Here is a 17,494-nt window from a genome sequence, read left to right on the forward strand (position 1 = left end):
AGTTAGTTTTATTTTTTTTGTTTTCTTGTAAAATTTTTAGTATTTGGTATTAGTAGTAGTGTTAGTATATTTACAATGAGCCGTGGGACAAAAAAAAACAAACGCCTGCCACAAATGGCCCCTGGGTCGTACTTTGGACACCCCTTGTGTAAGGCTTTCAAAGTGCCCCTCAAGTTGTATGACCAATTGTTATTTTCTCTGTCTGTTCAATTAGGATAAATACTTCCACCTGGAGAACATCAACACTCCAAAATTAGTTGTTAAAAGTGTAATGGACTACGATGTTGTGCAAAAGATCTCTCTGGTTTTACATGTACAGGTACAGTATGACAACATGACAGTGGATCCCCGCACATTCCCCATTCAGCATTCGCGTCCCAGCAAATTGGTAAAAAAACATTTTTTTTTACCATATTCATGAATTATTACCGAATTAGGGTGATTGAGATTAGTTTTCTGCGGAAAGAATTGCCTATTTTCGACTAAATAAATAAATAAATACAATTTGAAGTTCTATTTTTAATTTTTAGGAAACAAAATAAACATATACCCATATTTATTTTTTAAAGTTTGTATTATTTTTTTACAGAAAACACACCTCATTCACCCTAAGTCGGTAATAATTCATAAATACACGGACCCATGTAGCACTGCTAGCTGCTTTAGAGGGAGATGGGGGCGGCGCCACATCAGACCGAAGTGTGGTTGTAGCGCTAGCCTGACCGCCAAGGCTACATCACGACTCAGACTGCATCTGTTCATGGATCATCTTACATTGTCATTCATTACTGGTGAGTGCATTTAATAAATGTGTGGGGCATATCAACGGCTTTAGCTTGCGTCTATGCATTTAGCTTGTTGCCTTCCTTCCTTGTGAGTGAACAATGGCAACTGAAGAGAGAAGGGGTGGGTTCTGGAGCTGAATCTAATAATTCCATCAGTCCAAAATTGGAGAACATCAACTTCAAGAAAGCAGGATGGTTTGAAGGGGGAGGAGCGAGCCAACGTAGCGGACAGCGGCGCCGCCGCCATGCAGCGGCATAATCCAGGGCTTAATTAGAGTGTCAAAAATAGACCTTTTTATGGACTCCAAATGTAGCGGTGATCTACTGTATTTAAAAAATAGAAACATTTGTGTGTGTGTGTGGTTTTTCTATGACCTCCTTTTTTGTGCAAAACCCTGCAGGACACATTTAACGGTTCTGCTTCCGATAAGCCCTTCTTCACATCTGTGGTCACCATCACCGTGCATGTGAAGGACATAGATAACCGCCCCCCCTGGTTTCAGCCTTGTTTGAGGACTAACTTGGGGCTTGCCAAGCTGTGCGTGAGCGGCGGCTATCGAGGCAAAGTCAATCTGACTGAGAAGGAGGTGGGCGCACGTGACGATGATTTACTTGCAAAGCTGCTTTGTTGTCCTCAAAATGCTTCAACATTACGTACCTTCACTTGTCACAGCAGGATGATGTACATTTATTGGAGAGAAACTGGTTACAAAACGTTTGTACTCAGTTTCAGCAAATTAAAACCATTTAAGTTTAACCCATGAGATGTGCTAAAATGTGTCCAATACAGCTTTGTGCTTGACCTGAACTCATGAAGTCCGTAAGTGATGTACGGTATAGGAAACATGTGACCATGACCATCCATACTGCGATACAGTGATACTGCAAATTTTTGGTGTCAATCCAAGCATTGCCGATACTGACACGTTTTACTTGACAATTTTCAAGATCATTTTGCAATCATGATTATAATGACAATAAAACACAGGATAGACAGGAAGATTTTAGGAAAACATTTTTTTAATCAACAAACTTATTTGTGAACAATTTGACAATATTTAATACAACAAAATTACACAAAAATAATAAATAAGTCCAGTTTAATAACGATGTAATAATATTCTCATATTATTATAATAATTATAATAATATAATAAATATTAGATTAAATAATAATTTAATTTATATTAAATAATAATTGTTATAAATGATTATATTGTATAATACAGTAATAATACAAAATAATAAATTTAAAAAATAAAATAATTTAAAAAAACTACTTTTAACTCTCATTCATATCCTTAGGCTTTTTGCCCCCAAAGCCCTCTGTGTCCAGTGTTGTAAACGATATATTGTATATATTGTAAACAATATAGTAATATATAAATATAACAACAATGTAACAATATGCAAAACACAACAACAACAAGAAGAAATATTTGTGAAAATAATAGTATAATAAATATAGATTTGATCATGTTAGTATGGATCTAATATTGATACTGCCCTTTATATTGATATCTATGTTTGGATCGATCGTCCGGCCCCCAGGCCAAGATGTCCAAACTGCAGTTGGGGGCCATTTGCGGCCCGTGACTCGCTTAGCATTGGCCCGCGGCATGTAGAAATAAATGGTAAATCGCCTTTCACTTGTGTAGCGCTTTTTCCATCTCCAAGGCACTTTGACACTGCTAGCACATTTACCTACTGATGATGCAGCACCAGGTGCAACTGGGGGTTCAGTATCTTGCCCAAGGACCCTTCGACACGATCACAGTAGGATGGAGGATCGAACCCGCAACCTTCAGGTTGGGAGACGACCACTCTACCACCTGAGTCAAATAAAATCAAACACTAAAAAAAAGCAAAAATGGGAAAAGTAGAGCAAAAAAAAAAGCACAATGTAAAGAAAAAAACTTTACATTGAATAAAAAGGGTTGGATTTTTTTTGTGTCTTTTTACAGAATTCAAAAATATATATATAAAAATATAAGTGGCCCCCGGTGCTTAGATTTTTCTGTATGCGACCCTCTCTGGAAAAAGTTTGGACACCCCTGCCCTAGATTGACTATCCCAGGATATGGCGTCCCCAGAATGGCAGTGTGTGTATTTTTTGCCATGAAAGCTTATTTTAAAGCCATTTAACAATTCTAATGCTTTAATAGGGTGTTGAATATTACAATCCAAGCAAGACCATAAAGCAATAAAGTCTTAAAGTCATAAAGTCTGTATGTTTCATTAAGAAGGTGGAATTAAAAATGTTATCGGTTTAAGTAAGTTTAATATTTACTTAGGGTTTCTGGATTTTATAAACGATAGAAAAACAATACAATAGTTAATTTTTTTAGGTTTTTCAAATATGCTGTACTAGCTGCAGAATGAGTGCATGTTTTGGATCCACAGGAGGGCCCACTGATGCTGGAACCAGGTCCGGTCTTTGCTAAAGATGGAGACAAGAACAGAAGCGAACAGATCAGCTACAGAATTTTAAGAGGTGTGAGCTTTCCCTCTGTGGTTAATGGTGATATTTTCATATACTGTGTTATACATGTATTTTAATGTAATTTATGAAATATATTTATTTATTTAATTGTAATTTATTTGATCTTTTCAGTGTATTTTTTGTCATTCTTTTAAAAAAAAAATACTTTTATTGTCATCGGGTTTGGCCGAGTGGTCAGCATGCACACACGAGTGTAGCAGTCAGGAGATCAGGAAGATCTGGGTTTGAACCTCCGCTCTGTGTGGAGTTTGCACGTTCTCCCCGTGCGTTTTCTCCAGGTACTCCTGTTTCCCACATTCCAAAAACATGCAGGTGAGGTTAATTGGCGACTCTAAATTGTCCATAGGTATGAATGTGAGGGTGAATGGTTGTTTGTCTATATGTGCCCTGCGATTGGCTGGTGACCAGTCCAGAGTGTACCCCGTTTCTCGCCCGAAGTCAGCTGGGATAGGCTCCAGCATACCCCCGCAGCCCAAATGAGAATAAGCGGCATAGAAAATGGATGGATGGTCATCGAGTTTTGGTTTCAGTTATGTCAACAATTGCTTATGGCGACGTGAGTCGGCCAGTCTGAGGGGTGTAAGTAACCGTGTCATTTTCCATACACACAATGCATGCCTGTCTTTTGACATACATTTGTCGAAGCTTTCTTTTCATCGTCATATTGTGGTGATTTCTTGACACTGTAGATAGTTTTGCTGCATGCTCCACGAGTGTCGATGAAATATTATTCATCTTTTGTTTGTTAGGGAATGAAGGAAACATATTCCAGATTGACGAGGACACGGGGAACATCAGCATGTCCAAAGCTGCTGATATCGTGGGCCCGATAACTCTCACTGTTCTGGTAACACCACAGCATTTTGCACTAAATGTTGCATTGTGAATCAAGCAGATAAGTGAAGTGTTTGCTTTGTTTCCAACATGTTTAGGCATCACAGGTGACCAACAGGGATCAGTTTTCTGTGACCCAGGTGACCTTCGAGGTGATGAAGAAGAGCAGGAACCCTCCTCGCTTTGAGAAGGAGCGTTACGAGGGATTTATCTACAGCAACTCTGTACCTGAAAGCATGATCCTCAGGGACCGCAGCACCTACCGGCCCTTCCGGGTCCGAGCTCGGGATGAGGACTTTGCTGGTGTGAGTTCTCTCTCGTGGCTATGCGCCTTGTTGTCACCATTCACTTTTAGTCAAAACTAAAAAGTTGATTTGGACATTTGACTGCTGCTGTCAGTCTGATCAGCCCAATTGAAGAAGGTCTTAAAAGAAGAGTGGAAGATGTGAACGATACAAAGCATGCGGGAGCCATTTGGATATTTTTCTTATTGTAAACAGGCTAAAACAAGCTCATGTATACATGCTAAGCCAGGGGTGTCTAAAGTGCGACCCGGGGCCATTTGGGGCCCATGGCTGTTTTTTGATTACATTGTAAAAATAAAATTTTAACAAGAAAACTATAATTTAAAAAAAAATACCAAAAATGGAAAAATCTGTATTAATTTTACAAAAATAAAGTAAAAATATTAAGAGGAAAAAAAATTAATTTTATGAGAAAAACTTCATAATATCATGATGAAAATGTTATTTTAGTACCATAAATTTGAAATGTATATTTTAAAAAAAAACATTATTTTTCAGTGTCTTAATATTATGAGAAACAAACTAAAGAACAAATAAACTTGTAATTTTAGAAAAGTAGATTGTGTAAAAAGTTCCAAATGTTGGAATAAATCTTGTAATAAATCTTGTAGTAATAAATGTAAAGTCAACATATTATGGGAATAAAGTCATAATTACGAGATGAAAATTTACAAGAAGAAATTTTTAATTGTTAGAAAATTTTAATGAAAAAAAACAACAGAAATGGAAAAGGCAGCTGTAATGTTGAATAAAGTCAAAATATTAAGAGCAAAAAGTCAAATTCTAGCGAGAGAAAATGTCATAATCTCACGAGAAAAAGTTGCAATTTGATGGGAATAACATTATGAGGAAACATAATGCCTTTTTAGTAGCATAGAGTTGAAATCTTATTATATATGTTATTTTTTAAATGTCGTAATTTAATGAGAATTATACAAACAAAACCAAAATAAAGTTGGAATTTTTGGTAAATTAGGTTGGGGAATAAAGTCAAAAGATGATTTGAATAAAGTCATAATATTATGAAAAGTTATGAAGATTATTTAATAAGAAAGTTGAAATATTTGAAAACATTTTAAAAACAGCGAAAGAGCAAAGACCGAAGTTCATACTAAAAATAGGCTTTTTCACCTATATAGTGTTCCCTCGTTTATCGCGGGGGATAGGTTGACAAAATAGCCCGCAATAAGTGAAATCCGCGAAGTAGCCAACTTCATTTTTCTACAATTATTATATAATTGTAGAAAAAGGCTGTAAAACCTCTCCACATACACTTTATACACTTATCTCAGAAAGGAAATAACATTTTTTCACATTTCTCTTTTGTTTAAACACTCTAAAAAAATTGTAATGATCAACCTTAGTGATCAACCCAAGAAATAATTAAGGTACTCACTCATATTTCACTCCTGTGACCGTGCCATTTCGTCCTGGCGCCGTTGCACTGTACTGTAGATTTTTTGTATCCTTGTTAAAACATATTGCTGCAGACGAACCGAAGATTCAATTACAAGCTAGCAAGCAAGCTGTCGATGACACGGGAGACATGGCAGCACGGCACGAAGGAGATTGATTGACAATGGTCTACAGCCAATCAGGACGCAGAAAACAATGGGCGGTGCAGACAGACGAGAGAGGGAAGAGATAGACACTCAGCTTCCCACAGTACATACAATTCCTTATAAAGGGCCAGGCTCAGCCTGTAACAGCATTCATCCACTGTAATAAAAAAAAAAAAAAAAGAAGTTAAAACTAAAAAAATTCCGCAAAACAGCGAATCCGTGAAAGGTGAACCGCGATAGAGCGAGAGAACACTACTGTATATCACAAAGCTGAGATGCAGTTTTTTCTTGAAATGTATCTAACTTATTAGCATATCTACATGTGTTGCTTTACAAAATATCAAAGCGGCTCTTAATGTACATCCTTTCATTTTTCAGTATGTGGCCCTTGTTGGAAAAAGTTTGGACACATCCGAGACCATCCACAAATGGCGAAAAACAATTTGTGGATGGTCTCGGTCTCTATGTTTGACACACGGTTCGCTCCTCTCCCTCCGAACCCTCCCGCTAGCTTGACATTGACGTTCTCTGATTTTCAGATCAATATTCGCAATAAAAGCGACTGTTGCGATTGTTAGATTAGATTCAGCTCCAGAACCTTTCCCTTCTCTCTTCAGTTGCCATTGTTCACTTGTGACAGACACTAACAAGCTAAATGCTATCACGTATTGATAAATTAGCGACTTAGGGTGAATGAGATGCAGACAAAATGGCCTATTTTCGGAAAAAAATATTTCAGTTCATGGCGCCGCTCCTAACAAGCGAAGACGACGAATGACCACAATCTGCCCTCTCGCGTTCTTAAAAGGAAGTGCACAAGGAACGAACATACAGTAAACGTATTTCACAGCAAAGAAGTTTTCTGCGCTTCACAATTTATAAAATATGATACCTTCATTTATTTTTACTCTGTACTTGTTTGCTCATTTGTTCTAAGCTTACTTTCCCTCTATGTACCCGCATCACACATTTTTTCCATCGTGGAAAGGAAAGAAATAGGAGTACGTAGAGCTGGGTTTTAATTGTAGTTAAAGGTTTTCATGTGAATTAAAGAAAGAAAAGAATTTAGTGAAACAACTGCTATCTTTTAGCTTGATTTTAATTTTCTGTTCATATGGAACTACTAATACATATAAATATATATACATACAGTGGGGCAAAAAAGTATTTAGTCAGCCGCCAACTGCGCACGTTCTCCCACTTAAAAGATGAGCGAGGTCTCCAATTTTGATCATAGATAAAGCTCAACTATGAGAGACAAAATGAGAAAAAAAAATCTAGAAAATCACATTGTCTGATTTTTAAGTAATGTATTTGCAAATTATGGAGGAAAATAAGTATTTGGTCACCTACAAACAAGCAGGAGTTCTGGCTCTCACAGACCTGTAACTTCTTCTTAAGAGGTTCCTCTGTCCTCCACCTGTATTAATGGCACCTCTTTGAACTCATTATCAGTATAAAAGACACCCGTCCACAACCTCAAAACAGTCAGACTCCAAACTCCACTATGGCCAAGACCAAAGAGCTGCCAACGGACACCAGAAACTAAATTGCAGACCTGCACCAGGCTGGGAAGACTGAATCTGCAATAGGTAAGCAGCTTGGTGTGAAGAAATCAACTGTGGAAGCAATTATTAGACAATGGAAGACATACAAGACCACTGATAATCTCCCTCGATGTGAGGCTCCAAGATCTCACCCCCGTGGACTCAAAATGATCACGAGAACGGTGAGCAAAAATCCCAGAACCACACAGGGGGACCTTGTGAATGACCTGCAGAGAGCTGGGACCAAAGTAACAAAGCCATCAGTAACGCACTACGCCGCCAGGGACTCAAACCCTGCAGTGCCGGACGTGTCCCCCTGCTTCAGCCAGTGCATGTCCAGGCTCGTCTGAAGTTTGCTAGAGAGTATTTGGATGATCCAGAAGAGGATTAGGAGAATGTGATATGGTCAGATGAAACCAAAATAGAACTTTTTGGTAGAAACTCAACTTGTGTTTGGAGGAGAAGCAATGCTGAGTTGAATCCAAAGAACACCATACCTACTGTGAAGCATGGGGGTGGAAACGTCATGCTTTGGGGCTGTTTTTCTGCAAAGGGACCAGGACGACTGATCCGTGTAAAGGAAAGAATGAATGGGGCCATGTATCGTGCGATTTTGAGTGAAAACCTCATTCCATCAGCAAGGACATTGAAGATGAAACGTGGCTGGGTCTTTCAGCATGGTAATGATCCCAAACACACCGCCCGGACAACCAAGGAGTGGCTTTGTAAGAACCATTTCAAGGTCCTGGAGTGGCCTAGCCGGTCGCCAGATTTCAACTCCATAGAAAATCTTTGGAGGGAGTTGAAATTCCGTGTTGCCCAGCGACAGCCCCAAAACATCACTGCTCTCGAGGAGCTCTGCATGGAGGAATGGGCCAACATACCAGCAAGTGTGAAAACCTTGTGAAGACATGTTTGACCTCTGTCATTGCCAACAAAGGGTAGCTAACAAAGTATTGAGATGAACTTTTCTTATTGACCAAATTCTTATTTTCCACCATAATTTGCAAATAAATTCTTTACAAATCAGACAACGTGATTTACTGAATTGTTTTTCTCATTTTGTCTCCTGTAGTTGAGGTACAGTATATCTACGATGAAAATTGGAGACCTCTCTCATCTTTTAAGTGGGAGAACGTGCACAATTCATGAATTACGTAACATTTTTTTGCGTCATTAACGCACACACATCATGGCAAGCCAGGCTCTCTATTATGACGACAGACAGCAGCACAGTGTAGCTCCCCCCAGTCACAGTGTCTGGCGCTCTTTTATAACTTTATTCTTACCTGAAAACATCAACAGCAATGCAATTCTAACCGCATGTATGTGCTCCTACTCCAAACAAACACGTCTCTAGTCCATTCATTGCAACAATACTTCCTCATTGTCACGAGACAGAGCGCGAGATGCGTCAATGCACACTCCGAACATCGTCTTTATGTGTATGGGTGGTCAGAATAAACAGAAATGCAATGTAAATCAATAAGTGGATATTATCACTCACTTTGTAACTCTTAATGCAGAAGGACAATTTGCTGAATTTAAGCGTGCTCGGAAATCCCAGAAAATTCACTGAAATTGTGAATTCAACTTTAATGACGTGGTGTCTTTGAACGCAGCTCCTAATTGCTCATAACAGTTAAAGTCTGATTCAAATATTCTGCTATTCAAGAAACCAGTGTTAGGTAAAGACATGTGTGCCATCTCTTAACTTGATTTAAATTTTAAGTTATTTTAGCGCTGTTAATACATACAAATATATGTAATCCCGCCCTGTCATTTTTCTTTCTCTCAATAAAATACAGTAAAAACGGGCATATTTCAGACATGATAATGATAATAGTTGAATTTATTTTGAACATGCATACAAGTTACATTGGAATACATCACGTATTATAATTTACTGTTCTACATGTCCAAAAAGGAGTAGGAAGAAGCAAAGCCTATTTAATCCTACCCCCCATCCGTTTCGCATCAGTTGCAATACATTTGTTCACTTCCTGTATTCCGAATGTACTCTTCGCTAGTTTAAAATGCATAGGAAAACGATAAGGTAATATTATAATATGATAAGGTAATACAAGGTAACCTAGTGTGACATTTGATTAATTAATTTGAAAACCGTGATTAATCTGATTAAAATTTTAATCATTTGACCATATATAAATATCGATTTTTTTTTTTATATATATATATACAGTATAAGTCACACCAGACTATAAGTCGCAGGACCAGCCAAAGTATGACATCATACTGCCACCTCTGTGCTTTAATGCGCCACAAACCTAATGATTAAGAGCAGGTGCGCTCCGCTGCTCCACCAAACACAGGAAGTAGCGAACAAAGGAAAGAAAGGAAAAGCACAAAACAGGAAATAAGGGTGGAAACAACACAAAAGACCAACCCTGTCATGCGGTACATGACATCTACCTCACAATATATATTGTCCACGAAAATAATTTCTTTGATTGTTTTTTAATTGTCTTCTGTGTTGCAGGGTGTGAATCCAGACGTCAAGTATGAGGTGCAGTACAGCAGCTATGTCAACGTGACCTCAGATGGTTTTGTGATCCTAAAGAGAGTTGTGAAGACGGAGTCGTTTGCATTGCAGGTGAGCAACACGCTCACAAACATTTAATGTCAACGTTTCTCAGCTGTAAATGTGTGCATGTTATTCTATAATCAGCTCAGAGCAGTGGACTCCACAACGGGAGAGTTTGGCACAGCAGCCCTTTCTGTTCAGGTTATTCCAGGTAGGAACATCACGACTGTGTTGTTTTTGGTGTGTTACTGTCTTGACTAAAAACTAAAGGGGGTGTAAATCCTTTCTGGGAGGACTTCGGAGTTTGTTTACTCCAAGAGTTATCTGTTCCACAGCTGACGCCATACCGTCCCCTTCCAATGTTGGCTACCGTGCGGGGGACATGGCGCTCCTCGGGCTGGTCATGGCAGCTCTGTTGGTCCTCTGCCTCATCGTGATTGGCTTTTTGATTTCCCGCTTGTGGAAGGGCAACTCGGGCGCGGACAACATATGTGAGGTCAGCTGTTGTGTGTTGAGTACTGACATTTATTGGAAACAATGGTAGAAAACATAACGCCACATGTTTGTCAGATCAAATTTATTCCCTCTAATGGCGGCCGGCGTGTCGCAGTTAACTGTGGTCTATATGTTCCACTTGGTCTGTCATTTGTAAACAAAATGAAATATACATGCAGTACTCAGGTAGTTAGCATTAGGTATTCAGCAAAGCATTAACTGACATCAATTGTTATGGCAGTAGTCAGTGTACAGCTTGTACAGCAGTGTAAATTTACGGTTCAAAACAACAATGCACTTTAATGGCTTTATTAACAGCGGAGAACACTGCAGGACTTTACATCCACGCCAACATAAACACACTTCCCAACTCTCTCCAAACTCACAGCTAGCACTGAGCCTAGCTCTCCTGCTCGGGACGCCCACCGTCACTTCCCGTCACTTTCTGATGAACTAAAGCTGTAATGACACTCTGCCGTATAAAAAATAAAATATTAAAAACAAGCGTAAGACATTACTAGCACAGCTTTGTTCTGTGGGTCGTGGATAATAACAAGCCTAGTAGTGCTGTACAACTTTTATCCGCAGTCCCACAGTGCCCTCTACTGGTCAACATTATTATTCCCCCCCCTTTTTTTCTTTTTTTTCCTCTACTGATCCTCTACTGATAGAGGCCACTTTTGCAGTCTCCCTCTAGTGGCCGCTATAGACAAGTTTAACTGTATGTATGTATGTATGTATGTATGTATGTATGTATGTATGTATGTATGTATGTATGTATGTATAAATAAATAAATAAATAAATAAATAAATAAATAGTAGTTTGAATGCAATAAAATAAGAATATACAATAAGAAAATTAAAGTTTTCAATCTAAATTATAATCAGCAAATTCATGTATTTTAACTAAAATAAATTAAATCTTTCCAACAATAAAATAAATCAAGGCACAAGAAACACAAATTTATCCATCCATCCATTTTCTATACCGTTCTCCTCATTAGGGTCGTGGGGGTATGCTGCAGTCTACCCCAGCTGACTTCGGGCGACAGCGGGAGTACACCCTGGACTGGTCGACACAAATTTATTCTTATATAAAAAAGGTTATGCATGAATTATCTACTCAGAGATGGGTGGATTAACTGAAAGCAGTAGTCAGTGTGCGGCTTGTATATCGACTTGTGAGTGTTGCAAGGTCTCAGGTGTGACGGGGGAGCAGATGTGTCAAATTCGGTGTTGTCGCTCTCACACGCTTCCATACTGGTCACCTTAAGTTCTACATGGCACCTCGTGGCACAGAGCTCTGAGCATGTGGGGAAAAAATGCGTTGCTCTCCATGAATATTTGTTTAGTACAACGAGTGAAGCCAGACATGTGGGCGTGTCTTTTTTTTAGCAATGTTTCATGACTTCCGACACTGAACTCCTTCTTGCTTGCAGTGCTTGGACTGTCTGAAGTCTAAGCAGCCCCACACCGGCCACAGAGACTCCCTGCAGTACACCAACGACGGCTTCCAGAATGAGGCAGACACAAGCCGTGGGCGCCTTCCCAGAAGGAGCACTTTCCCCCTGGCCGGGGGCCGAGTCATGCCACTGGGGAGACGCAACCGCCACTGCTCCTCCTGTGGTGTCTTTGCAAACCACATCCCCAAAGGCAGCCCGTCGGTGAGACCCTCTAGGAGGGGTAGAGGGGACGGGGATGACTACAGTTCAAGGTCCATGCTGGCCAAGCAGAAGAGGAGGGAGGGGCAGAAGACGGTGTGGTTCAAGGAGAGCGAGGACTCCTCGGACATCGAGGTAGAGATTATCCCAGATACCGTGGGCCGAGTGGAGGAGGAGACGCAGGAGGAGCTGGAGGAGGAGTTAGTGATGGAGGGAGTGGTCAGAGACCCTGCTGCCCCCTGCGCACAGTCTGATGATGGGCAGGAAAGCTCCAGCCTGGAGCCCGGACCTGAGCAGGACCATGGCAGCACTCCTGTGGACAAAGAGAAAGGAGGGAATGATCAGGATGCCTGACACAAGAAACGTTGGGGTTTTTCTGGATCCTGCAACCGATCTGAACAGTCTAGTATGACGCGTCAAACGCTGGATCACTGCAGAGCACAGAGGTAAAGGTAGACCCTTTTTACTTGTGATGTCGCTTCATCAAGTTATTGTCAGTTTTGCTAGCAATCATAATAGGATGTAATGAAACGAATATCAGAAGATAAAGCTACATTATCCTTCTAACTGTTTATGCCGGGGTGCCCCAAGTGCAGCCCAGGGGCCATCTGCAGCACACATCTTCATTTTTATCCACTCCGCCCCCACTGTTTGTTTTGTGATCCTTATTTACTATGAATGATAATGATGTGAACGATAATACATTATTGTCTCTCTTTTCCTTCTGATATTTATTTGTTTTAAGTCTTATTACCATACTTACAGCGGTATTGAAGATAACTTCCAAAAAGAACCAAAGTGATAAGGGTCTGTTATATACTACAGGGTGTCCCAATAAGACAGAATACAGACATAATACCCCAAAAAAATGTAATTAAAATCTAACAATAATTGAAATTGCCATGTGTTTGCTTATTATTTACATATTATATGACATAAGTAAAGGTATAATACATATAGAATATATGGAAATAAATATTACAATTCATAAATTAAAAGAAGTAAATATCTATATGCATTGCATTTTACATAAAAAGTATTTTTTTAAATAATTGTATAATATACAATATGCATTTTTGCAAGTCCCTAGACTTTAGGAACACCCAGCATATATAAAGCGAGGGCGAGAGAGAGATAAGACAAGATAGTCCATGAAATGGTGATTAATGTTTCTACTGACTGAACAAGATGTCCAAAAAAAAAAACACAAACGGAACAGACAATCAGCCAGGTTTTTATGCAAAAAAGAAAAAACAGACCCGTAATGCAATATTCACCTTTATAGAGTAGGTTCTGTTGCTGTATTATTCTAAACTTTTTAGGAAACGGTGGTCATACTGATCATCACGAGTGTGTTTGGTATTAACAAATGATTGGTTTAAGCGTTCTCTCACACACATGCATGTAACAGGACACTGATATGATATGTACACCTATAGATATATCAAATAATTGTATAAAAGTGAGGAATATTTTGCATTTATAGTAACTGTGTGCCTATTTTTGCTCTCGAATTGTGAAGTGTAATTTATTTGTAAACGACTGTGGAAAATACACACACTGGTTCATGGCCATTTGTTCACAAGAAACACATAAATCCAAAGGGACTGTAAGGTCCAGTCTTTTCTAGCACCACATGAGGTGCCGAATGTACAAGTTCAATCACACTTTTACTTTTTAGATATATATGTATTTGGAATAATTAGCAAACATTTTTTTTCACATTTAGCTTGCTTTTCTCAAAACGTAACTCATTTTCTTCACATTTGAGGTCGTAATTAAATAGTGACTCTAAATTGAAATGCCGAATTTAAATGTTTAATATGAATTTGAATAATAAATGTTAATCCATCCGTCCATTTTCTATACCACTTGTCCTCATTAGGGTCACAGATACGCTGGTGGCTATAAATCTAAATGTTAAATCTAAATCTAAATCTTACATATAAATGTTAAATCTAAATGTAGATGTTAGATGTGTTACAGAAATGACAATGACGTGGACTATTTCAAACATTTAAGATTTAACATTTGACTACATTCTACATTTTTTTTAACATTTGTATGCCGATCAAATTAAATTAAATTTTAGATTTACCATTTAGATGTAAACATTTATATTTGTCATTTAATTTCTACATCAAAATTGGGGAAAATGAGTTACATTGGGCTATTTGCATGTTTTTCTAAATATTTAAGGTTCCAAACAACACAAGATGAGATGTAGATTTCCTGTGCGAGCACAAGCAAATAACTGTTAGTGGACAGTCGACTTGATGGAGGTTGTGGGAAGAATTGGAATTTACGGGATGCATCCTCAGTAGTGTTCCTCTGGGTCATAGCGTGTTTCGGCCTTTTACACTATACACCCTCACCAGAGGCAGCCAGCTGTCGGGTGATCAGTCCTCAGCTTGCGTCCCAAGTCCAATTAGCCATGAGAATCACCTTGGACATCTCATGGGACGATGCATGGCAGGGGCGTCCTGTTCCCTGAGTCAAGCCTAAGCCGACCGCATACCTCCTGTCAAACTACTTGGCCCAACTGGGGTCGTTCCTCTTCAGCGACGAGGAACTAGCCACTGGCTGCTTCTTTCTGCGGCCTCCGATGCAGCTTTGACGGCGCACGGTGGACGATCTTCTCCACTTCTTTCCACGTTGGAGGACCGATCTCAAATTGATGCTCTGGGGGGTCGATTGGTGGCATGTCTGGGGGGATGGTCATGCATTCGTAGCGCTTTGGATTAGAGTGCGTTGATCTCAGGTGCTCCTCCAGGTCATTCTTTGTTGTTTTTAAAACTCCACTTTTCTCCTTGGTGAAAAGAGTCTTAAGGAACTTGAAGGGATCTTTATAGAACCGAGTTCTTGTTTGTTCTTTATTCCTCCTTCGTTTCCGTGAATTCTCTGCTCTACGGAGGGATGCTTGGAGGGTGCTTATGCCCTCCTTTTCCACTTCCGAGGCCTTCTTCCAAAGCCTTCTGAGCTGTCTCCTCTCTTGAACAAGGCATTTGATTTTCTGTTGTCTTCTGGAGACTGGTGGAGTGGGAGTCTGTTTAAGCACCTTTCGACTGTAGGACCCCAAAGCGTTCTGCTCCATATTGATAGATGACATTTCCCATCTTCTCCAACTTCTTCTCCACTGTGCCTCGTAGTTGATGGAGGGTCAGAGACCAGTCATTGTTCACTGTTTCCCACAGCTTTTTCTCCGCAGCACCGGGCCACTTCACTCGCAGTTTGTAGCTTGGGAGGCTCCGCTCAACTGCAGGTCGGGGAGTTTGGGTGGGTTCCTCTGCTGATGTTTGTTCCACCGCTAGGTCTGTGCTTGAACTTACCTCTTCCATGACGGGGGTGCTGATGCCTTCCAAGCTATGGTTTTCGTCCAGTTGGTAAGCTTCATTTGACTGATTTGACTCCTTCCGCAGGAAGTAGTCAATGCGAGGCCCCTGTCTCTCTTCCGTCAAGCATCTTTTCCTTCCCTGCTGAATCCTTAGACCCCGGAAAGATGTTATTTCCCTACATATCCGCAGCTTGTGGTTAAGATGAACATTTAACATCGGATATCCATTTATGTTTAGATTTAATATTTTAACATTTCTTTATTTATATATATATTTCTAATTGATTTCATATTTGTTTTTCACATTTATGATTAGATTTGCTTTTGTTTTTTAAACATGCATATTAGATTTGATACGTTTTTTCATCCAGATCTACCATCTAGAGTCACCATTTAATTTCTAAATGTAAAGAAAATGAGTTAAATGTGACAAAAGTGAGCTAAATATTCAAATATATATCAGCTAAAAAAAAAAAAAAGCAATTGAAATTTTACAGTCGGCACACACACAACCATTGTAACCAATCATTCATATTTCTTGTACAGTAATTATAGTTGAAGGAAACTGAACTAAGCAGGGCATGTTCAGAAGCTAAAGAAACCAACTTTGTTCATTCAAAAAAACTATTTTTTTGGTCATATAATCCTGGAAATACCAGTTTTCTACTAACTGCACTACTTTGTGTAAGGATTCATGAATTGTCATGACAACAGGCTGTATGTTTTTGAGCTTATCCATTATAACTTGTTGGTTCAAGTATTGTTCATTTGAGTGTTTGAAATAAAATTTTGACACTGCAGACTTCTTTTACACACACAAATCTCCTTTCTCTTGTCTTGCAACTATAGAACATATTTTTTGTAGAGTCAGCACAAAATTTGTAGCGGAACCTCAGTTACTGTGTTTGTTTTTTTTTTGTTAACGTCGAAAATTTACGCCACAATTTTTTGCGTGCATTCTCCGGTTAGGGTACAAAATGACCCCCATCTTGTCTTGATATTAATATACTGCATCAGTCCAACAGTGTTCTTAATGTACTTTTTAATCACAAAACGTCCTGCCTTGTTAGCATCCTATCATATAGCTAAACAAAATGGCAACCGGAACAGGAAGTCAGCTACGTTACGTCACCTGTCTCAGCGGTTGACTCTAAAAAATGTTAACACAAAACATGTTTTTTATAGTTGTACGTGCATAAACCATTCTAAATGCATCTAAATGACAAATGAAGGGGATAAATGAACATTTATGGTTACTTTTACCTTCTCTGAAGACGTGACTGTTTCCAACATGATGTGGCAGGGAGATGAACCACCACCTTCTTTGTCATAATGCTGGCACTTGCAACTTTTTTTGGCTCCATTCTGTGTTATTGAGGTGAGAAAACACCATAGACATAGACAGACGCCGCATCGAGTGGATTTGTCCACTACGGCGGTACGTCAACGTCGCCGCCATATTGGATGTGTCAAGGCTGCGGTGTAAATGAATGCAAGTAAATGTACTTACTTTCAGAAAGCGCCTTTCTACAAAGAAATTTAATTCCTCTCGTTTATACCTTCACACACGCACTAATATACTTGGGAAACAGTTAGGCACCAAAAACAATGCATTAGTGTCAAACTGTTAATAATGCTTACAATAGTTGGGCACCAAAAATTTGGAGAAGATCAAATTGTTTTTGGTGCCTAAATGTTACCCAAGTATATTAGCGAATGGTGTATAGTATAACGAGAGGCATTAACTTCAATTTCTTTGTAGAAAGGCGCTTTATGACAGTAAGTAGATTTACTTGTATTCATTTACACCGCAGCCTTGACATCAAATATGACGGCGACGTTGACGTACGGGTGAGCGCTCGATGCTGAGTCTAGCTCTGTCTTTGAGAAACAAATAAGTTGTGGCAAAACGGGAAGGTGGTG

At 39.3% G+C, this 17,494-nt stretch overlaps 1 protein-coding gene across 3 annotated transcripts in view; it reads left to right on the forward strand.

Annotated features, from left to right (window-relative positions):
* cdhr5a (cadherin-related family member 5a) overlaps positions 1–16,464 on the forward strand; it is a 30,514-nt gene extending 14,050 nt beyond the window's left edge. The window contains exons 6-14 of one of the 3 annotated variants that reach the window (XM_054771810.1): positions 215–319; positions 1,187–1,372; positions 3,189–3,279; positions 4,038–4,135; positions 4,221–4,427; positions 10,037–10,150; positions 10,226–10,292; positions 10,417–10,577; positions 12,016–16,462. In XM_054771810.1, coding sequence (XP_054627785.1) covers positions 215–319; positions 1,187–1,372; positions 3,189–3,279; positions 4,038–4,135; positions 4,221–4,427; positions 10,037–10,150; positions 10,226–10,292; positions 10,417–10,577; positions 12,016–12,591 — 1,605 coding nt within the window. In that variant the 3' untranslated portion in view covers positions 12,592–16,462. Of the gene's footprint in view, positions 1–214; positions 320–1,186; positions 1,373–3,188; positions 3,280–4,037; positions 4,136–4,220; positions 4,428–10,036; positions 10,151–10,225; positions 10,293–10,416; positions 10,578–12,015 lie in introns of all 3 variants that reach the window. The other 2 variants (XM_054771812.1, XM_054771811.1) reach the window with 2 other exon arrangements.
* The last annotated feature ends 1,030 nt before the right edge of the window (positions 16,465–17,494 follow it).

The sequence above is a fragment of the Dunckerocampus dactyliophorus genome, chromosome 3, assembly GCF_027744805.1.
Source record: "Dunckerocampus dactyliophorus isolate RoL2022-P2 chromosome 3, RoL_Ddac_1.1, whole genome shotgun sequence".
In the NCBI taxonomy this organism is placed as follows: Eukaryota; Metazoa; Chordata; class Actinopteri; order Syngnathiformes; family Syngnathidae; genus Dunckerocampus; species Dunckerocampus dactyliophorus.